Source organism: Cyrtonyx montezumae, unplaced genomic scaffold (genome assembly GCF_038088225.1).
Source record: "Cyrtonyx montezumae isolate F1298 unplaced genomic scaffold, pur_monq_1.0 scaffold_3, whole genome shotgun sequence".
Lineage (NCBI taxonomy): Eukaryota > Metazoa > Chordata > Aves > Galliformes > Odontophoridae > Cyrtonyx > Cyrtonyx montezumae.
Genome location: NW_027072034.1, coordinates 119,360,042 through 119,382,233, shown reverse-complemented (window position 1 = coordinate 119,382,233; position 22,192 = coordinate 119,360,042). Strand labels below are relative to the sequence as shown.

Genomic DNA, 22,192 nt, shown 5'->3' with positions numbered 1-22,192 from the left:
TCCACTATTTTTGGGCAAAGGTCAGAGGAAGCAATAGGAAATATTCTGTTTGTGATGATTCTTTGTGAGTAGAAAGAGATTTGACTTGGCTTTGTAGTAGCCTTTGTAAGACTGCATCTGAATTTATCAATAGCATCTTAAGTATTGGAAAAAAGACGGCATAAATATTAAAGTAAGAACGGATGGTGATTTGTGTGGGCTTTATTTTATTTGTGCTGTGAAAGTGTACATCCACTGATATAAAGTATACATACTGAAAAATTTCACCTAGTAGCTGTACATTTATCTCCAAAAATACTTCTAGCCTGGCTGGTGTACTGCAGGTATGTTTTCCATTCTTTCTTCTTGAATTTTCTACAGCTGAGGTACAAATAACTAACGTGTAAGAGCAGAGACGAGCACAGCACTGTATGCTGTTGAGATGCACGACTGCAACAATACATTACAGTATCAGTGATCGGGAGTTCACCATTCATAAGGTGCTTTCAGAGTTTCTGGACTTGTCAGAGTTGAAAACTTGGACTTTTTCTTAAGAATGTCTATAACTGCAATTACTGTTTTGAGCAATATTGCATAGTAGATGGGGGAGGTATAACTGTTTTTCATTGTGACTCGTTTATATAATGGTGTATATAAATACTGACCACAAACCCATTGGCTAAGGGAATTCAGGAAGTTACAAAACATGCCAAATCATTATGACTTCAATTTTTTTTTTTTTTTTTTTTGTCCTGGAATGACAGACATGTCAGTATTAGGTAACTGCCCTAGAGTTTATTTTCCATATCAGTGCTGAGGAAACTAACAGCTAACCAACAGAGGTATCTGCTGGGCTATCCACTGGAATGCCAAACCCTTCAGACAGCTTCTTTAATCTTTCTTCTAAAATAATATTCTTTTTTAATTCCTCATTATAGTTGTATTTCAGATCTTCAATTTCTTCAAAGAAGGAAGGATTGAAGTTCTCCAGTTCTTCTCTCAACTTCTTTGTTTCTTCCTATTATGAAGAACAAAGGGGTACCAGCTATAACCAACACTTGGGAGATACATGTTGTCAACAGCTTTTTTTTTCAGAGGCAGAAGTATTAGAGAACATACGTTCTACAGACAAATTTACTCAAGAAGAGAAAATTCAATAACAAAATCAGCTTCATAGGCCTAATGCTTAGAAATTGACTGTTGTTTTATTGTTAGTTTGGGTACTAAATACGTTCTAGCTGACTATAGTTGTGCTCATTATCTTGCCAAAAATCACTGTAACTCACCTTTAACTGCTCTTTCTCCAGCTCTGAGGCTTTCAGCTGTGCCTGGAGGTCAGCTATTTCTGTCATTAACTGATCATTTTTATCCTTCTTTGCAACTTCGTTATTTCCTGCAAAAATTATTGACTTGATAAGAAATTTCGGGTAAGTATAACTGATTGCATGAACAAATCTGTTACAACAATACTTCCAACTGTTTCAGCTGTAAAGAGATGCAATGTGCAAACTCAGTTGCAATCAGAAAACACCAAAATTTCAAATCCTCTTGGCTACTATTTGGTTCTTCCACAAATTAGGTAATAGTGTATAATTCTTGCACTATAGCACTCTCCTTTCCTTTTGCTGTGGCTCATTCTTACAGCTGCTAATCTTAAGCCATTCACAGGGCTGGTATCCTGAAACAGACACTTGTTTTCTGGCATTCTGGAATGCAGTGCAAGAGGAGTAAGAAGGAGGGTTTCAATGAATGACTGAAGTCTTACAAGCAGTATTTGATATTTGTAAAACACAAAATACTCATCTTCTTGGAAAGGGAAATATTGCAAAGATTCCAGCCTTGTGCTCAAAATAATTTTTACTAATACTTTCTTAAAAATATCTTGTTAATTCTCTAACGTCAAGGACCTTAATTTGCTTCAGTTTTAACGTACATTGGCATTAATAAAGCCATAGAAATATTTGGATTATATTATTAGGCCCAAACTACACAAAAATCTTTAGGCATTGGAAATGATTACCAGCTGCAGGAGCTTCACTTGTGAACGTGTGTATGCCGTGCTTAAAGTCTTCTATCTGGCGTGCTAGTTCTGCTTTTTCTTCCTTTAATCGACTATTAGTTGATCTGGAATATAAAACAATTTAATAATCATTTTAAATATTCTCATGTTTTAGAATATGAAATACATCATTAAAAATTGCAGTGGCTTTTTGTTAATCATTCTCCTGTGTTGGCTAAGGAATACTGTACCTTAAAAGCTGGAGCTCCCTGAGGAGGCCTTTCTCTGTCCTTGTACCTTCAGGAAAGTGGTTGAGAAGTTCCATCTTGAAAGAAAATGTAAAAAAAAACCAAACAAAAACAAAACAACACAGATTATAGAAAAATAAACTCTGTCAGTATGAACATCAGAATAAAACCAATATTAATCCATCTATTCTTAGAGTCGTCTGGCTTAGATTTTTACTCACTTGTTCTTTCAGATCCTCTAAGTTTTTATCAGCATTGTGTTCATGTTCTGTTGCCTCCTGAAGCAGCTGTTTAAGGTCAGTAATGCTTTGGTCTTTTTTAGCAATATCCAATTCTTTCATCTTTGTTTTGTGCATCCTGCTAATAAAATTATTATTAGCAATTAAAGAGAAAAAGAGAAGAGGAAAAGCTAACATCTTTCCAAAAATAGAAATCAATGAAACATTTTTGTATTATTTTAGAATAAAGGTTCTTCCAAAAGTTCCACCATTGCTGACCTTACTTTGTGTTTGTACTTTAACAAGGAGTTACTGGAATCCTCTATGGTTTTGCACATGTACACCAGGTTTTCCATGGAAAGCAGAGAGCACAGTAATGCTATTTGATAGCTGAGAATTTCTTATGCAAAAGACTACTTTTCAACATAGTCAGCAATATTAGCTGTGCATTTTTTTTCCCACTGATGAACAAAAGGAGGTGTTACTTTTGGAGCAGCTGTCACACATACACATGTACATATATAGAAATACATATTAACACACAACTACCTATATCAACTAAAAGAGAAGTTAGTGTAAATGGTTTTCAAGAAGGTGAATAACTAAAAGAGAAACTGGATTCAAACATTAAGCTGATAACACCAGCCTGAAAGGGCCTGCCATCTTTACTGCACATTCCTCTTCTTGCAGGGCTTCCTGAGCACCTATGAGTACGTGTCCTAAAGAGCACAGAAATCTCAGTGGGCTTAATAACAACCTGCGCATGTTCATATGGTTATGTAGGTACACAAACACAACCAGGAAAACGCAGGTTCTGGGTCTCTGTTTTTTCTATCTTTTTCTCCCACCCCTCTCATATTGCTGACCTTTGGGTAAGATACTAAAATACATGCTTTCTATGTTCAGCTGAAACTGAGGTTATTCCACAAAGCACACATTCAGTACACTTAAGTAGCAAGGAAAACAAAGTAGTTCCTCTATTGAAGCTATCCAGGAGTCCAGAGCTGAACTGAAGAAGGAATAACAGCTTCTCTAGAGAACCAGCTACCAAGGTCAATAGTTAAGGATGGCAGATCTCTGGTGGATTCATATCAGAGATTTTTATACTGATTCTACAAACTAATATCGGACAACAAGCATGTTATAACAACTTCAAAAGAGGAAAGAAAGAAAAATTATGAAAATGAAAGTATGTATTCTTTTGATAATATTTGAGGAATGAAGAATGGTTTTAATCCATACCTTGTTACAGCAACTGATTTCCAGATTTTCCTGTTAGCTTCATCAAGCAGAGGGCCTGTGCTCTCAGCCAAATTTAGCCTCTTAATGGCTTCCTCTAGCTGTATAGTTAATTTCTCATTTAATATCTCCAAATTATTCTTTGCTATTCGTAGCTTCTCTCCACTGTCAGCTTCCTATTGTTCAGTAGAAAAAAACAAAAATTACTTTGTATGTTGCAGTGCATTATCTAAAAAGGTGGCGAGACAGTGGTGATAATGTATCCTAGACTTACGTATCCCAGACCACTAGCACTGCAACTTTCAAATTCTGTCATGGCCTGTTTCTAAGATGTCTCCACCCCAAATGTAATTAAAAGCTCTGCAATAGCAATAACAATACTTGGAAAAGTATCCTCTCCACATGGAGAATTTAAAATAGAAAAAAGAAACTTAGCACAACAAGTAGCTAAAGGAAAAAAGGAGGTGCTTTACAATGATCATACCTTTTTCAGCTCTTTACGTAGCCTCTCGTTTTCAGTAATGACTTTTTCCATCCCTTTGGTTTTAGATTCATAATGCATACTCAGCTGGTCCCCAAGATGAAGTTTCATTTTTTTCATTTCAGACTAAATAATAAATAGTTTGTTAAAACATATTAATGTTACTTCAAATTTCCTTTTTGAAGCACAGCAGTGTTACCTAGCAGACTGAACATTTCATCACATATTTAAAGGTATCTTAACATACGAAGTATCATTCCAGAAATCATGCAATCTGTTATGCTACAATGAAGTTCAGCTTTTGTGCACTTCTGTACTAATCAGCATCAACAACTGGCCTGCTGTTCAATTTTCTGACTAAATTCTATATAAACTCCTATCTAAATATACTATTTAACAACAATCAGTACCTTTAACCTCTCATTTTCCTGTTCAAGGCCAAGTAATTTCTCATTAGAAACCACAGCTGGAGCTTTTTTCAGATCTTCGTTTTCTCTCTGGACTCTCTCTACAACCTTTTTCATCAAACCAATAGTTTTTTCCAATTCTGGGACTGTCTTTCCACTTCTGCCAGCCTGTGCAGGAGAGAAAGAAAAAATAGAACACAACCTTCTTAGATACACAAATTCTTATTTTTATGGCGTATTTTCCATTGTTTTATGTTTATTCTAAAGTTTTTAAAGTTTAGAATCCTCAGGAGTCTTGCACACTTAGCTTTCCAAAAGGTCAAGTGATATATTCAAATCCAGTCAACTTATCAGCTCCTTCAACTTGTTACCAAAGAAAGCTGCAGTTAAACCTCAAAACTGTATGTATTTTTTAAAGTAAAACATTATAACAATAAATCAAAGTACTAGGTTCTATTTTGTTGTTTTTTATTTAGTTGGTTTTTGTGTTTTTTTTCCATTATGTTTTTCTTGTAGAGCAGTTTCCTGATCCAACTGACCACACAGCTGCATGAATACTAGCACTGTCTAAAGGGGAAAAGTCACAACAGCCTGGGAGCTTAAATAACTAAAAAAGGGCCTTTCTTTTTTTTTTTTCTTCAACCATTCTTTTTATGAGGTAGAAAAGTATTTAAAAAGAGTGTTCAAATGCCTTTATTTTCTCGTATTATTTGCGGCAATGGACTTCCTCGGCAATAATGATTTAAAAATGTTGCTGTTTCCCGAAGTATCTCCTTTCCACAGAGGAAAGGACCACTGTAGAGCAGAAAATGAGTAAGATTCTAGGAGACTTACATAAAAATGTACAGTGAGCAAATTTTGGAGGTGAGAATTACTTCTTGTCTGGAAGCACTGAAGGGATTAGAAGTTTTGTGGTTGTACACAGCAGAACTAGAGAAAAAAACCCTAACAGATCTTTGTGTCAGAAAAGGAAGTTTCAGAATTTGCTGCCTCCTCAGAATCTTTGAAAGAAGCTGTTTACAGACTGAACTGCCTTATCCAAAAGCTACAACGGCATAAGAAACTATTCTTTCCAGGTACCCCAAAGCAGAATTCATTCTCACTGTATAATTCAAGGCTCTTGCTTAATTCTGCTTCATTTCTGCTTCACACAAATAAATTTGAGAAGTCAGCAAAATGAAACACTCAGCATTGCTGAAACCTTTTTTTTCCTCTAACTTCTCAAGTGTTGCTCTATTAAAGCAGCTGACAATGGCTAGAGTAACATTTGTGTAGTCTTGCATAGTAAAGCAGCCTCACTAACAAGGTACATTAACAACTGCATCAAATCAAAATCCTAGCCTTTCTTTTTTAATAAAACAAAAAAGCTGTTACAAATGTAATTTTTATTATAAAGGCTGTAACTCCTCTTTGGTACAAACATGTTTCTGAAGACAGGTTTAATGAAAACAGAACAAAGCTTTGGTACTGCGAAGTCTTAATATAGTAGCTCTATTCATTCTAGTGGTCCTATTGACTGAATTTTATTAATTAATTGTAACACTTCAACAGTAAAATAAACAATACATGCACTGTTTGCTTTCAGTTGATTCAAAATAATTTACCTTAAATAAAGTACTTTTTTCATATAACGTAATTGTGATGAAATATGCTGTTGCAATACTCACCCCTCTAACACTGCCCAGTTTTCTTTCAACCTCTGCTTTCTCCTTTTTGAGAAGTTCACACATTTCTTTTAAGTCACTCACTTGGTCCTAAGAGAACAAAGTTCAATAAGAGAATATAGAACAAGGTACTTACTTCTTTAGATTTCAAATTGAGATGAACAGTAACAAAGTTACAGTTGGTTTTATTAAAAAGAAACCAATTCCCATTACAATGACATTTTTAATAATTCCTACCAAGCCTTTTGTCTCACATAAGAACATGTAAAATGTGCAATATATACAAACATTACTTTCTTTTTAAGAAATCCACTAACTTTGCCAGGTTAAAGAGGACAGATGGTAAAGGAGATGTTACCTTTAGTCTTGGCAAATCTCTGTTGGCTTGCTCTAGCTGGAATCTCAGCTCAACATTTTCAGATGATAATCTTAGATTTTCCTTTAGAACCTCTTGTTCTCTTCGATATTGATCATCTGATCCTACTCCTGATGTCTTCAGAAAACAGAGGAAAAAAGTAAACTATTATTAAATCATAGGATTTAAAATCATAGCTGTAGCTGGTAACAGCAACAGATGATAATATGTATTTTTTAACTGAAAAAAAAGATGAAAACAAAATGCTTTTTATCTTTCTTTTTGGATTTTTTTCATTACAGAAATTTTGTGACATATAACTGATCAGAGATGTATTACCAAATAACAAGATCTGTCTTAGAAACATGGTTTAGCGGGCATGGTGACAATGGATGAACAGTTGGACTAGATGATCTTAGAGGTCTTTTCCAACCTTAATGATTTGATGATTCCGTGATTTTAACTACTTTTCTTATATTTTCTAAACATGACCAGCCTTTACAGAAAGCTTACAAATGAGCATAAACTCGTTAACAAAAATGCTAAAACGTAACTATCAAACTACTGGTTACAAATGCAGTTCAAAGTCAAAAAGACAGAAAATCTACTGAGAACAGAAAGCTGTGACACTACCTTGGAATCTAAAAAATCTAATTTTAAGGACATATTCTGAAATGTTTATGAAATACTTCATACAGCATTTAGAATTTAGGTAAAGTCAAATAGATCACAGACCAAATCAGTTCCTATATGTTAAGACTTTAACGACATAAAAAGTACTTTGCATGCCAATTGCAATTGTATGTATATGAAAAATTATTACCCTATATTAGTAAAAACGAGATCCTTTTAATGGTACAATAATCTGTAGGTTTTATTTATGTAATTATGGAAGTAACCATATGATCCATTAATGCACCACTAAGAATTAAAGGAATAATGTTTCAGTACAGTACATTTTTTCTAAACGTGTGTAACATCACACCGTAAGTCCCTAAAGAATGATCACCTAGCTGCATGCATCATTGTGATTATTTCTCAGCTTTTTGCATTAAAACTATAGAATTGACAACTTAGTTGTGAGCTGACATACAAGTGAACTGTGAAAGTGTAAGAATTATTTTTATGGACCATTTGGTAATGACCTCAATATAACTACACACAAAAACTATTCTACATCACTTCTACAGAAAAAATGCTAGAGGACTGCTACAGTGTCAAACCTCAGGCATTTCACAGAGTTCTGTGGTTGTTTCAACTCCCTCTGTATTGCTTCGGTAAGTTTCACATTTATTCTCTGCAGTGTGTTGCTTCATTTCATTACTCACACTCTTTTTTTGTGCTTCATCATCATTAACTTCACTAGAAGGTTCTCCTGAATAAGAGTTATTGCAGCTCATTCTGTCAGTATAAGGCTCTTGTACACTTTCTTCTTCATCAACATTAGGTGGCTTGCATATTTCTTGTTTTCTTTCCTCCTCTTCAAATTCCTCATTAGTTTTTCCATTTTCAGGTTGGGTTATATTTTCTTCTTTATCACTGCAATTCCCTCCACCATCTTCAGCTGTATTGTTGTTTCTCAGTCCTTCCCAAGAAATATCTCTGTCCTCGCATTTTGCACCATCTTCAGGATGGTGCTGCTCAGGACTGACTTCTGTGCCTGCATGTCTGGTAGCCTCATGGCCTTCATTATGCACAGTGGCACTCTGTATGCTTGCTTCCTCATCTATTTCATTGTTACCAAAAGTGCTAAGATCAGTCTGATATTTGACTTCATCCCTACTTGAAACAGATTTCTTCTGAAGGCAATTCAAATTCTCTTTACCGATACTGACAGAAAGAGACTTGTTCAATTCAGTTTGATAATATGTACTCTAATTGAAGATGAATACAGAATGAAGCATGAAAGAAAAGCAGAAGACAGGAAGACAGTAGAAAAAAAAAGAAGAAATAAAGAAACAGACTGCACTGCTGAATCCATTTCTTGAAGAATTAAGATAATGTAGCAACTCAGTGTTCACAATACAGTCAACTTTGTACAAATCAGAGCAGAACAAACCACATCTAATGTTAATGAAATGCAGCTAAAAATCCCCCCAAATCCTTTGTGCCACATTTTTCCATGAAGTAGTGACTCAGCTGCAGACTCACATTTTTGACAAAATATATCCCTTATTTCTCCACTATAGGAAATGGGATATTTCAGCTTCTACCTGTGGAACTCAGAAACTAGTTATTTTTTCTCTAGTCAAGAAATAGAGTATTTCATATTCTGTTATACAACAACAATCATTTGAAATAAAATTTGCCAAATGATACAGGAACAGTAAAGGATAATAAATATTTTTGTTAAGTAGGTGCAGAGGTGATAGGGTCATATTATTAACTTACCAAGGGCCTAGAATATGTCTCTCTTGAACACTGTCTCTGCAATGCATTAAGCTTTTCCTGGAGGTACTGATTTTTTAAATGCAACTCTTCTACAACAGAATCACGTGGGATTGCTTGCTGTGTTCTAAATACAAAAGCAAAGCAAGCCAAAATAAAAAAAAATGGCTATTAATACAGAACAGCATACATTTATGTAAAACAAACATGAACTTCTGGATTACTGGATTGTAACTTCTAGTTTTAACGGACTAGTCATACTAAATCTATGTTATCCATACATACTATTTCAGCTAATCCCCATTAATCAAGAGTACCTACTTTGGGAAAAGGAATCTGCTATTTTGAGATGTGTACACCTTCCACACTGATAATGGATACAATGATTAGGAATATGCTCCTTAACTGTAACACCTCAGTTCCAGAAACTTTCATCAACTTGAAATTATTACAATTTTACACAAAAGGAGCCATATGTTTGTTATACTGATGCACTTTTAAAATAATGAACCAATGTTGTATAATGTCTCTACACCCACAGTTGCTCCCTGGAAGCTTTGAGTTAGCTCATCACAGACTCATAGGCTTTTGCAACTTGGTTTGTTTTGTTGCTTTTTATTCTATCACTAGACCTTTAAACAGATGTTTTTTCTCATTTTGATTTCATATTTTTTTACAGATTTTCTTGAAATGCCTCTTACCTCATGTGAGCAACTTCATTTTCTAAATATAGGTTCCGTTTTCTCAGTTCTTCCAGTTCTGTTTCAGTCTCTGAGGCTCTTACTCCAACAACACGGTCAACAGTAACACCAGTATTTTTCAGTTTCTTCTGAAGAGTAATTTTCTCTTTTTCAGCCCTGCAACATGCAGTATATTTGCAGCTAAAACTTTGTTTTTGCTGACTTGCTTTCTTTAGAAGAAAATATTTTCCTCTCTGAAAGAATTCTTGTAATTTATTTTCTCACTGTACTGCACCACCCTTTTCATTAATTAATGTTACCATGCAGACAGCCACTATATATATATAAATAAATCACAAATACTGGAAAAAATAGCAAGAATGAAGTTAGCATACTAGTCGCAAGTCATTTGTTGATCTTGCTTGTGTTTTATATTAAATTTCTGAGAGATTTGCTCTAATCTCAGACAAATGCCATTCTGAAGCAATTTCAACCACAATCTAACCACAGTTACAACTATTATCATTACTATCATTATTTGGAGGTCATCCAAATGACCAACCATCATCACTGCATGGTTGCTTTTTTTTTGGTTATGTTTTGTTTAAAAAGTATCTTTCTGTCTCACCATGCTAGAACTATCAGTACTGAAGTAGCATAACACAACAGTGATACAGTATACAGTTCTAACAGTCTGATTCAGAATCATTGAGGTGAGAATCTGTCTGTCTTGCTGAGACTTTTGTTTGTTTCAGGGAAACAAAAGAACATCATATACAAGAAGCATAATATGGGACACTCATTAGTTTTATTCAGAGACAGTTTCTTCTACAAGTATAGAAAGGATACTACAGGAGTAGTCTGCAGCCTGAAAAGTAACTAATTCTTTTAATATCAGTACCAAATGTAAACACTGATCTTGTAATGAGCTGTTAATGATTATGTGGCAAAAATATTTGCATTTCTCCTATGCCATCACATTGTAGCAGAATACAGTGAAAACAACTCACCTGGAATAAAGTTCCTTCAGTGTACTGAACTGTTTGGTTAAAGTATCGGTTTCCTTTTCCTTCTCTTTAAGTTTGTTCCTCATCCCTTCCATTCTCATTTGCCACTTTTTACTTTCTTCCCATCTAATTATTTCCTCTTTAGAGGTCTGTGAAGCACACAAATTATGTATTTCTTTGTTCAAGCTACTTTCTTAAAAAAAAAACCACATTAGAAAATGAAGCACGGAATACTTTACATTTCTAAATTTGAAACATCAAGCCATAATTAGGTAAAAAGCAGTCCAAGCTGGATACTCTAAACATGCTGCAATAACTGGCACAAAAGGCTGATGCAATTTGATGTTATTATCAAATTCATCTTCACATTTTTATGTTCACTTAAAAAAAGAAAGTGAGAGATTTTAAACACTTAGATGTGCTTGTGAAATATATCCTTCTATTTTAAATCACAGGAGGTTTGTAAAGAAGATAAAGAAGGGCCTGAAAAATCATCCTGTAAACAACCTTTTTATTCTGCTTTTGGACTTTTGCTTCATTTCATCTCTGTACTTTTCTGTCTTCACTCTAAAGTTACAGTTACTAGAAGACAGATGGAAAATAAATTCTTGCAAAAAGGAAAAAAAGCATCATATTTATACCATAAAGAATATTAATGATTACTGTAACAAACCAGTAATTAGTTACTGAGATTGAAAGATAACAAGCAGAAAAACCAACAACTGTAAAATGGACACCTCTCCAAAAGATCAGAACTTCCTGGAAGTGGAGACTGCTTTTGTGAAGAATATCTACTTTCAGACACATAATCGATTCACACCTTTTTCTCCTCAAGTACTTCAAATTTGTATCCCCGCAAGTATCTAAACTACACTTAATCAATTCCACTGCTATCTACAAAATCTTAGTTTCCTACAACCTGTGGACCTTTTAATACAAAAAGTATTGATATACAAGCACTTATTACTAAGCAACAAGCAGTAACTAAGACTACACAGAACACAAAAAAGTGACTGACATGAAACTGCTTTTGATTTGATCAAGTTTGCTGGTTCACAGTTGTTTTAGGAGGCAGTGGAAAGAGCTGAACTGCCTACACTTAAGATGTAAAGCCACAGTATTTTTAGTTATCATATACCTTGTCTTCTTTTGCACTTTTTTTTTCTGTTTCTTCACACTTCTTCTCAAGTTCATTTTCCAACTTCTTAACTTTTTTCTGAAGTTCATCTATCAGATTTTGCTCACCAGCTTTGTTCTGAAAAATTACAAACTTTCAACTTAAACGACCACTACCTATTTTTCTCTAATATTAATAATATTTAATCTCTAATATTTAATCTAATATTTAATCTAATATTTATCTCTAATATTGAATCTCTAATATTTTTCTCCCCTGAAAAAATAGTTTAATTCCAATTGGTAGAATTAGCTTACAACCTAAATTATCCTCTTAAAATTTTCTTTACTTCAACAATTTAACTCTGCATTCAAAAATTAGTTCAGTAGTTAAGCAGTTGAATTAAAAAACAAGTTTAGGTAGTTCTGAACAGAGTAGCGAGGGCAGACAGGAAGATCACAAAATTCAAGCTAGGCATTTTTAACAGCTTTAGAAGTGGCAACTGAACTCTTCAGATTCTAAATTTATTAGAAGGAAAAAGTATTTTTTAGTCTGTTCAGTGCATTCGAGACATACTTTAAATAGGAAAAACTAACAGCTCATATGTAACCCAGCTGACAGCAAACATACTGTTTCAAATTGAGTATTTGCCTCAACGCCTGTCAAATCCTCCATCAAGTCAGCCCATCCAGTTTAAAAGCTTGACCAAAATGAAACACGTTTTTAAAAATCAGTTCTACCTGAATACCACTGGTTAGCCTCCTGATCCGTTTCTTCAGTTCTTCATTTTCCATTTCAACTTCATTTTTTTCTCTCATCATTTTAGAAAATGTCTTTTGTTTCCTCTGGAGTTCTTGGTTCAGCTCATCCATTTCATTTAACAAAGCACTCTCCCTGTTTTTACTTAGTTTAAGGTTATCTGTAAGTTTTGAAATCTGATTATTTAGTTCCTCTATCTGCGTCTAAAGAAAAAAAGTACATAAAAAAAAAGAAATCAAGATATACCAGCAACATAAAAATAGAATACAAAGACATTATCTTGTACTCACCGTGAGCCTCTTTGTTTCTCTGTCAACAATCTCCTGAACATTCATATATGCCTCTTTTTGTGATGCTGCAGAAATAACTTGCTGTTCAGCATTAGCAGTCATTTCTGCTCGCAGTTCCAGAAGTGCTTTACTCAAAGCCTGAAAATAAAAAATGCAGGTTCTAATATGAGAAGAAGCTGCTAACATGAACATTAGAAAACAACAAAATGCAACTCTATTTTGTGTTAAATTACACAACTGTATTTCACCTCTTAGTGTACCATATATAGAACTCTTAAAACATTAAGCCACATTAAGTATTCATTTTTATTTGTGACCCAGGTACATAATTTTCGTTGACTGACTTTCTGCTGCTTCTCTTTTAGGGCCAACTGGTTCTTCAGCTGTTCCACTAGGCTCTTCATTGTTGCTGTAGGTGCTCTATTATTTGCTTCTTTTTGAGCCGCTAGTTCAGCTTTTACATTGGCTAATTCCTTCTCCGTGTGAGATAGCAATTTCTTCAATCCATTTGCTTCATCTTTCAGTTGTTCCACATCAACTGTGTGCTTTTCCTGAAGTCTAATGTAAAATAAGCATTAATAGGGCACACTGGTTAATTATTAGCAAGCAAACTTCAAATAAAACAAAGTTGCATTTTTTGCTGTTAAAGTATATCATCACAGGAAGACAGAATGGGCTGGGTTGAAAGGGACTTTAAGGCTCATCTAGTTCCAACCCACTTGTCATGGGCAGCAACACCTCTCACTAGATCAGGCTGCCCAAGGCCCCAATTAGTCTGGCTTTGGATGCATCTGGGGATAGGGCATCCATCCTCTGGGCAACCTGTTCCAGTGCCTTACCATCTCATGAGTAACGAAATGGTATACAGATTTGAGAATATCAAGAAAAAAAGAAAAAAAGGTCACCTAAGCAAAGAATGTCTCCACTTAATAAGGAAATTACTCAAGAATAATTGACAAGTAATTCTAGAACAATGTTCTAGTTTAATTCCTGTCCTCAACTAATAAGGAAACCATCATCCTTTCTTCTTTTAAACAGGGCTTAAACTTTCACGTATTCAAACTTCTCAGGCAGCAAGTTCAAATGGGTGGTAGTGAGCACAGAGCAAGTATCACAATAGCTTGGTCTCATATCAAGACTCATTAAATACTTCTGTTTTGATTGGATGGCACAAAGTTTATAACAGAAATACATTTTCCCAAGCCACATTTTTCAATATCAGCCTTAATGAAGAGCTTTGAAGCAAAAATAGTTTATGTTTAACAACTATAACAACTTTTATTTTCTTCAGGCAAACCTAAGTATCAGCTAAATTGTGCTCAAATCAACAGACTACTTCAGTAACAGCAGTGCATAGCTGACCAACTGAAACTTACACTAATAGAATCAAAACTTACTGGGCTCTGATCGTCTCAAACTCTTTGATTTTCATTACAGTAATCTGTTTTTGTTTCTCCAAATCAGATGACGTTTTCTTTAATTTACCAACAAGTGAAGCAAGAGAATTGTCCTGTTCTACTACAGTTTGCTCCATTTCAGCTAAACTGAGGAAGTGTTTGCTGCTGTTAAGTGATAAAGAAGGCTTTTCCATTAACTCCTGTAAAACAGAACAAACGCGTGTGGTAAACATCTTATGCTTTAAATGCAAGGTTAGTGATGAATTTTAAACTCAGTTCTAACCAAACATTATTATCTATCATATTTATCTACTGAGATACCATTCTTATACTGCTTTGAAAAGAGCTTTGCACATGGAACACTCTGCAGAATAACCAATTACATATAGGTGTCACCTTATCATCATCAAAGGTAAATCTGCATTATAATGGACTTAGAGCAACTGATTGAAAAGAATAGAGAAAAAATAAACCTCCCTTCTTCCCTATAAGTCTACAGATTAGAATATGAAGAATTATGTTATAATCTAAAGCAGACACTTTGTGTTTTACACTTGTCCTGTAATTCATCTATCTCAAATTCAAGAATTTCTGAAGTTCTTTCTGTATGGACCGTTTATTCTTCATCATCATTTACTACTTATTTTTGACTACAAAATTGTCCTTTTGAGTAACCTGTTTCAAAATACAGGAACAATTTCACTAATCCCACAGATACACATAACTCACCAAAGCAGTCTGTTTCAATTTATTAAGAGAATTCTCAGTACACAAATCTAGCTTCTGGTGTAGAACTCTAATGTCTTCTTCATGTTTCTTTGCTATTTCCTCTTGTTCCTGTTAGTTCAAAATAAAAACGCAATTCTACTTGATGCACATGGAACTGAAGTTCCCTCCACACAGATTCTTCAGTTACTGCTCAGTATTGTTTCTCAATTTTTCCTCTAATTCTTCTGTTTTTCAAAAGACTTTTCATTTTGTTAATGATTTTACCTTTTTTTTCCCCCACTTTTCAACATATTTTGCAAGTAGTGTACTGCAAAAGGAGCTAGAAAGCAAACGAGCAGCATTAGTGCTCCTCTTCCCCATGCCTCTCTGTGGGTAGTGATATCCATACTATGTAGTTATCCGGGCTGCTTACTTTGGACTAACTTTAATGTGATTCTATGGGTGGAATGTCTACTAGCAGACAAAGCACAGTAGGTTCATTCTTAAGACTACATCTGAAGTTAACAAAGGAGCAAATAAAACCATACAAATGGAAAAAAGTTTATGCAAAACATAAATACCTCTCTTGCTTTAGCAAGCAGATCTTGGTATTTTTTTAACATTTCCTCCTTCTGATTTAATCGTGCTTGCATATTTGCAATAGTTTGATGAGCAATTTTTATTGCACGACTGTACTCTGGATCATCTTCTTTTTTGCCTAATTCAGCTATTATTTTCTCTTTTTCTGATGTTGAAGGCAACCGAAGTCTTAGTTCATTTATAACTTTGTCTCTGGATAAAACATTTTGTTCAGCTTTCCACAGAGCAGCTTCCTTTTCTTTTAGTTTCTACAACAAAAAGCAATTATTGAATTCACAGAACTCAAATGCTCCAAAAAAGAGCTTACTTTAAAAAAAAAATCTAACAGAAAGATTTGTCTAAATGGGTTTATATTCAAAAGGCTTTCTACAGTCAGTTTTGGCTGTATGGAATTGCTATTAGATCAAAAAAGCCCGAGGGTATCTTCTGCTTACACACTTATGCAACCCACTTTGAGCTATCAAAACTAAGGTGGCGGTATTTTTGAGATTAGTAAACTGAATTTCATACAAGAACATCCTACCCTAGTGAAGATATTATCTAAATTAATCAAAAATGTTCCCCAATAACCTGCTCTAATTGAAAGAACTACATAAGTACAATTAAATATATTATTTACATTTTTTCTGGGTTAAAATACTTCTGAAGGAATCGACATATTTGATGGACATTCATGAAAGGTATCTGTTAGAGAAAAATAATCGTGAACATAGAACTAAAACCTTTATCTTTTTAGAGTAAGTTATAAGTTTAACTACCTCCTCTAGTAATTTGCAGGTTGCCCTTGTTTCCACAATTATTCGAATATGCTCCTGAATCTTCCTCAAAGCCAGCTCAAGTTGTTGTGGGAGGGGCAAACTAGGGTCTGGAACTGATCCTGTGGCCTCTTCACACTGTACAGAAAAGTTCATATTCACATTATACAACAGCTCTGAAAAGTGTGCCTCTCACTGTATGTGCAGTTAATTCGGTGCACGTACCTTTAGAGCAGTACTGAGTATTTCATTCTGTTGCTGATCATATATGTCTAATTGGCGCTGCAGTTCTAATTCCCTCTGGTCCCATGCCATTTGCCTTTCTTCATGAAACTGTAATATACGTTTGATAAAGGCATTTTATTTCTTAATGGCAATGGAGATTTTATAACCAACTTAAACAGAAAAAAGATAAAGAGCTATTCTAATAGCCCAAGTGCTATTAGAAAGTATTACAGAATCATGACGCAAACACGTTACAAATCTTAGTGAGGATCACTTTGAAATCACTTAACAAAGTAAAGAATCTGCTGTTTTTCTAGCAGTATGCAGAAATGCATACCTTGTTCTGCTGCACAACTTCTTCTTCCAAATTACTGATTGTGCATTCGTATTCTGAAATTATGTTATGCAAATACTTCATCTCTTCCTTTTGCTTGACTAATTCTCGATTGAGTTTAAGTTCCTGCAGATGGAGTTCCTCCATCTTCATATGCCATTCTATTACCTAATAATGAATGATAAACAGTGTTATAATTTTCCAAGCATACAAGCCACATAGATGCAGTCACACTCCAGCTTTGAGGAAGGGCAGCACTAGCCAAGGAAGAGAAAGATTCTGCCTTTTTCTTTCCTTGAATGAGGCAGCATGACAAGATTATGAACTGCAAAAGGAATTATAGAAGCACAGAAAACAACTGAAGAGACAAACTGTTTCCCCCACACTGTCAAAAGAAATTTCTCTGTAAATAATTTTCAAATGACCTAACCAACTACACTGGGATCTGGAAGAGAAGTGAGAATGCCTTATTCAAATTGCAAAGCAGTATTTTTACAGTAGCAAAATATGGCAAAGTAGAATTACATGGGTATAATCACATTTCTGACCATGCTTCCCTTGGATCTATTTAAAAGACAGAAACTTGTAGCAAAGATTTCAATACAAGCTCATGCAACAGAACTTCAGAATATTACTCTGTATTTAATTTAATTTAATTCATAATTTAATCAAATTTAATCCAATTCAATTCCCAATAAGAGCCTATTTCCTATGCCACTTAATTAGAAAAAGAAAATTAATAATTCTGACTGTGCTGACTTTTACACAGCAAATAACTAACATGTTGTTCCTTTTTTAAAATAGGAAAACTAAAAATGGATAGCTGTCATATTCCGACACAGTACATTTAGAGTTCTTGAAGCAAAACATTAAACAGAGGTTCAGGAAACACTGAAATGAAATTTAGCATAAATGCTAAATTAGATTCAGAGAGCTGTTCAAAGTTGTAAGGAAGCAAACCTTTTGAGCTCCTCTCGTATCCTTCAATGCAGTTAATAATTCTTCTAAGCCTTTCAGCTTCAACTCCATCTCCATTGCTCTGCTTTCTGCATTCTGACGGTCCTGCTGGGCACGCTGAACTTCTTCTAGGATTTTCAGTTTGTCACTCTGTAGCTGAATCAAAGTTCTAGAGAATTTTTCTTGTTGTGCTAAAGGTAGAGCCCCACTAAACTGTCTCCTCAAAGACTGAACTGTCTGTCGTAGATGTCTTGCTCTATTCCTTCCTTCCAGTCGGGCAAAATATAAGGCGTGCTCTCTGTCATCAAGTTTCTGCTCTAAATGTAGATTGTGGATTTCCACCTTCTGTAGTTTCAGTTTTAGAGTCTCCAACTTGCCTATCGCAATGGATTCACTGCCTTGAAGGGCTAGGATATGCTGATGCAGTTTTGCAATAACTGCTTTTTCATCAGACTGTGCCTATGAAAAAAATTATACAGCAAAATTATTTTTTGAGTATGTTGATGCAGTGTATTAATGCAGCTATTAACTTTTGTATTTTATATATTGCATGCATTTTATTGCACAGATACAAGCCTTTAAGAAAAACTTTTTATCTTTCCAATTTGTTAATACAGCCATATGTTTGAAATAGACCTTTTTAGATACCAATCTTGAAAACTGTTTATTTCCAAAATACCAGGAAATGGGGAAGAAAAGCAAACCCAAACATATCAAATATAGTAATATAAAAGCTGGCAGAAGTGTTTTATCCAAGGATTGAACCTATTCTAGAAGATGGAGACAATCCCAAGTAATTGTTTTAGTTAGTAATAGAACAAGATAGTGAGCTTTATCTTCAAGTGCCACAAGTCAAAGCTTGTCTCATAAAAACATAAAAAATCACTACCAACACTCTTGATTATCTGCTTAAAAATCAACCTTACTATATTCCTTATGTAGGAATACATCTGAATAACATGGAAATAAGATCAGGATTTTTTTTTCTTAATAGCTGTTCAATTAGAAATTGAAAAAATTATATATATAATTATTGAAGAAATACAGAATTCTTGAATGGGTATGAACAAAGGCTCGGTTTGGTAACGTCCTTCTGAAATACTATTACAGGTTCCTCATTTACTGCAAAATTATTTCATTTCTTCCTTGCTCTGAGGAAAAAAAAAGAAAAATCAAAGTGGAGTGCTAATAAATGTTAATCTTACCATACCTGATAGTCTAAAACTTGCATTCTAAGAGACTCCACTTCCTTCTCTCTGCATTGCTGGCGTGCCTCTAGAGCTTCAACTTGCATTTTTGCTATGTCAGACAGTTCCCTCAATCTATGCAGGAAAAACAAGAGCTCTGTGTCACTTCAAACTATTGAGTAAGTTCTTAAGCTTTTCTACACAGAACATGCTAAGAAAAGATGCTTATTTTGTCTCCTCATATCAAATATTTATGGAATCATAGAATATTCTTTTCAGCATTCTTCTTTACTGCTCAGCAATCTTGTTAGAAAAATTATTTTATATTGCTTCTCACTGTGATGGATTTTTCCTTTAAGTTTGCTACCAGTAATCTCCTCAAGTAAAACATGATGTTTTACTAGAAGTAAGTACTTTCTCCTCTATCTCTCTCCCATAAATGAGCAACAGGATTAATTCTTTATTCTCTGCTTCCCCAAGTCTAATGCCCCATTTTCAGCATGAAAATCACTCTACATATCCACAGACTTTGCTAATTTAGAAACATAGCAGGATGACATCATTAGTTTTGGTTTGTTGTGCCACAGACGTAGAAAAAAATCTTTTTTAATTTGTTCAAACGTGCTAGCAATTAATATTTTAGCACATGCTTATGACAGTCTATCCATGCCAGCGTATAATTCCTTGTTCAAATCGCAATGAAGCAAACAACTGAATTAAACACTTCATTTCATTTCCATATTTGGCATATATGAATGCCAAGAAGTCAAGCAATGAAAAGTGTTATATGCAAGTATTTGAGCCAGTATTGATTTTTGTTTGAACACCTCCATATACACTGCATTATGAATTTGTTACCTCAACACTTACTTTGACACTTCAGTCTTGAGCTCCATTTCACGCTTCTCTAGGTCCATGATTTGCCGTCTGTCTGCATCACTCACTGCCTTACTTACACTGTTTGACAATTCATCTCTTAATTCCTGTTCTACTTTTTGTGCCTCAAGATTGATTTTGGTGAGCTTAAAAACAGAATCAAAAAAAGAGAATGATATCATAAGTGCACAACTGCTCCAAAACTTGCAAAGAAAAGTGCCCAAAGTAACTTCTTTTAAAGTTATAACAAAACATTGTTCAGCCATATTTGAAAAGTAGTTTATTTCCTCTCTGCTTAAACATATTTTTGTCCACAGCATTGCATGCATATAGGAAGAGATACACAGATCAGCATGGAACAGAATCCTAAACTAAATCCTATTTTAATTACTCAATTTTCTTAAATTCATTCCAGCAAAGAACTTGCTTTTAAACTAAAACAAGAACAAAATAGTAAAACTGCAAACTCTTTAGGAAATAAACTATGTCAAGTTGTTTGTGTGTTCTACAGTGAACAAATGTTATCTGAAATAGTGTCAGCATTTTTTTTAAACAGATGTCCAGTCATGCAAATTTGCAGCTCAGAAACGGCATCTGTATCTTGCATCATAAATTTGTCAGTCATAATGATACATAACTGAAAATGCTTTTTGGAAAACTCCAGAATGTGCTTCTAATATTTGTCAAATTGTGTTGTTAATTCGCATCACACTTACCTCAGCAAACTTTGTTTCCAGTTCAAAATTGCGTTCTTCTACTTGCTTTAAAGTATTTCTTAAATGTTCATACATATGTTGAGAGTGCTCTGCTCTCTGTCTTTCATTTAGTTCCTTCATTTCCAACATGGCAATTTTCTTAGAAATTGACAAAATCTCACTGTTGGTTATTGCTTTTGTAGCTTTGTCCATGGCACTGTCATCCCCTATGTTAAAAAATATTTACACTGAGGAATACACAGGCTGATTCAACTATGAAAATTATTTACACCTTGAAGGAGTCTTCCTTTACCCTTAAAGTTATATAAAGTTATATAAACTTTATCTAAACATATGGCAGATTAGATGTCAAGGAAATGTTTTACTAAGAGAGTGGTGAGGTACTGGAACAGGTTGCCCATAGAGGTTGTGGATACTCCGTCCCTGGAGGTGTTTAAGACCATGTTGGTGTACTGGGCAACCTGATCTAGTAATTATCCAGCACTTGGTAACCGAGCCTCTAGTAGGGGGGTTGGAACTTTGATGACCCTTGAGGTCTCTTCCAAGCCAAGCCATTCTACTATCTTGTGAATGATTCTATGCTAAATACTATTTTGGTATTTTTTTTTTTTAACTGGAGGCACAGATATTTAAAAAGTATTACATTTAAAAAATGTCTGATCAGATTAAAATCTTATCAATTTTAAATGGGTGTATCTGCAACCGTGGTTAGAGAAATAATTGCTTTCATATTTACTTTGTCCTTTTCCAGCTGGTAAATCTTCAAGAAATTTAATTAAAAATTAAAAGAAAAATAACCGGATGAGTTCTTCATGAATAATGAGAACGTATGTAAAATGTAAAGAAGGTAGCCCCAAATACCAGGAAAAAATATTTTGTTTTGAATCCACGAAAAAGAGATCATTTTTCTGACCAGCAATGAAGTACTTTGACTGACAACTGAGTCATCAAAAAATAAATAAAATAAAATCACTGGATGTAGCTTTGCAAGTTCTGGCTTTTAAACCCTTGACCCTACAATCCAAAAGTCAATGACGAATAGTTTCCAGAAGAAAACAAAAGCACACATAAATTAAGACTATGAATGCAAGATTCAAAATAATTTTGACTTTTTTTTTAAACAGATACATGAATTTTAAAACATTATAAAAGACTGTTTTAACACAGGATGTACCATTTGCTTTTTAATGTTGCAATTCAACCTCCATACTTACCCAGTTTAGTCATTTGTTCCCAAGCCTGTTCTATAGTATGAAGTTTCTCTTTTGTGATTTCCAGTTCCTTATTCAAGAAATTTATCTGCGCTTTTAAGGATTCATTTTCATGCTACATGACAGAAAAGTTGCAACATAACAGCAAACTATTAAACTCTAGCAGACTTGATGTTTATTATCTATAAAATCTTATATTAACACATTTTGCATAAGTACAACCAATTTATGATTTGGAGCAGAATAGCTTAAGTTGCCTCATAAGCCTCTTCTGTTGCATTCCACTTTCAAACTACTATTGCCATGAGTATTTATCATCACAGTGACTTTGGTTCCAAGATTTCATCTAATTCTAGATGGTCTAAATTCATCGTACTAGGCATACCATTTCCAAC

The 22,192-nt window shown here is 34.3% G+C and overlaps 2 protein-coding genes across 2 annotated transcripts in view; both read right to left on the bottom strand.

Annotated features, from left to right (window-relative positions):
* Positions 1-671: 671 nt before the first annotated feature.
* The window catches only part of CEP290 (centrosomal protein 290), a 43,662-nt gene continuing 22,141 nt past the window's right edge, over positions 672-22,192 (bottom strand). Inside the window, exons 26-53 of the mRNA XM_065743203.1 lie at positions 21,801-21,912; positions 20,587-20,792; positions 19,865-20,016; positions 19,018-19,129; positions 17,811-18,266; positions 16,854-17,018; positions 16,517-16,624; positions 16,295-16,429; positions 15,518-15,784; positions 14,958-15,065; positions 14,229-14,428; positions 13,176-13,389; positions 12,832-12,969; positions 12,523-12,744; positions 11,804-11,920; positions 10,669-10,814; positions 9,680-9,835; positions 8,982-9,105; positions 6,594-6,728; positions 6,239-6,325; positions 4,575-4,739; positions 4,168-4,290; positions 3,687-3,859; positions 2,448-2,583; positions 2,230-2,303; positions 2,000-2,103; positions 1,266-1,372; positions 672-997 (exon numbers count right to left, since the gene is read on the bottom strand). Coding sequence (XP_065599275.1) covers positions 809-997; positions 1,266-1,372; positions 2,000-2,103; positions 2,230-2,303; positions 2,448-2,583; positions 3,687-3,859; positions 4,168-4,290; positions 4,575-4,739; positions 6,239-6,325; positions 6,594-6,728; positions 8,982-9,105; positions 9,680-9,835; positions 10,669-10,814; positions 11,804-11,920; positions 12,523-12,744; positions 12,832-12,969; positions 13,176-13,389; positions 14,229-14,428; positions 14,958-15,065; positions 15,518-15,784; positions 16,295-16,429; positions 16,517-16,624; positions 16,854-17,018; positions 17,811-18,266; positions 19,018-19,129; positions 19,865-20,016; positions 20,587-20,792; positions 21,801-21,912 — 4,431 coding nt within the window. The 3' untranslated portion in view covers positions 672-808. The remainder of the gene's footprint in view (positions 998-1,265; positions 1,373-1,999; positions 2,104-2,229; positions 2,304-2,447; positions 2,584-3,686; positions 3,860-4,167; positions 4,291-4,574; positions 4,740-6,238; positions 6,326-6,593; positions 6,729-8,981; positions 9,106-9,679; positions 9,836-10,668; positions 10,815-11,803; positions 11,921-12,522; positions 12,745-12,831; positions 12,970-13,175; positions 13,390-14,228; positions 14,429-14,957; positions 15,066-15,517; positions 15,785-16,294; positions 16,430-16,516; positions 16,625-16,853; positions 17,019-17,810; positions 18,267-19,017; positions 19,130-19,864; positions 20,017-20,586; positions 20,793-21,800; positions 21,913-22,192) is intronic.
* On the bottom strand, positions 7,808-8,706 carry LOC136052965 (uncharacterized). The gene is made up of 2 exons (XM_065743465.1): positions 8,650-8,706; positions 7,808-8,464 (listed from the first exon to the last, which is right to left on the bottom strand). The coding sequence occupies exons 1-2, from the start codon at positions 8,704-8,706 to the stop codon at positions 7,808-7,810; spliced, it is 714 nt and encodes a 237-aa protein (XP_065599537.1).

Coding starts and splice junctions, on each gene's coding strand:
- LOC136052965 (XM_065743465.1), bottom strand. CDS start 8,706: ATGTGGCACAAAGGATTTGGGGGGATTTTTAGCTGCATTTCATTAACA. Junction 8,465..8,649: donor TTTCATTAACATTAGATGTG/GTTTGTTCTGCT, acceptor ATCTTCAATTAG/AGTACATATTATCAAACTGA.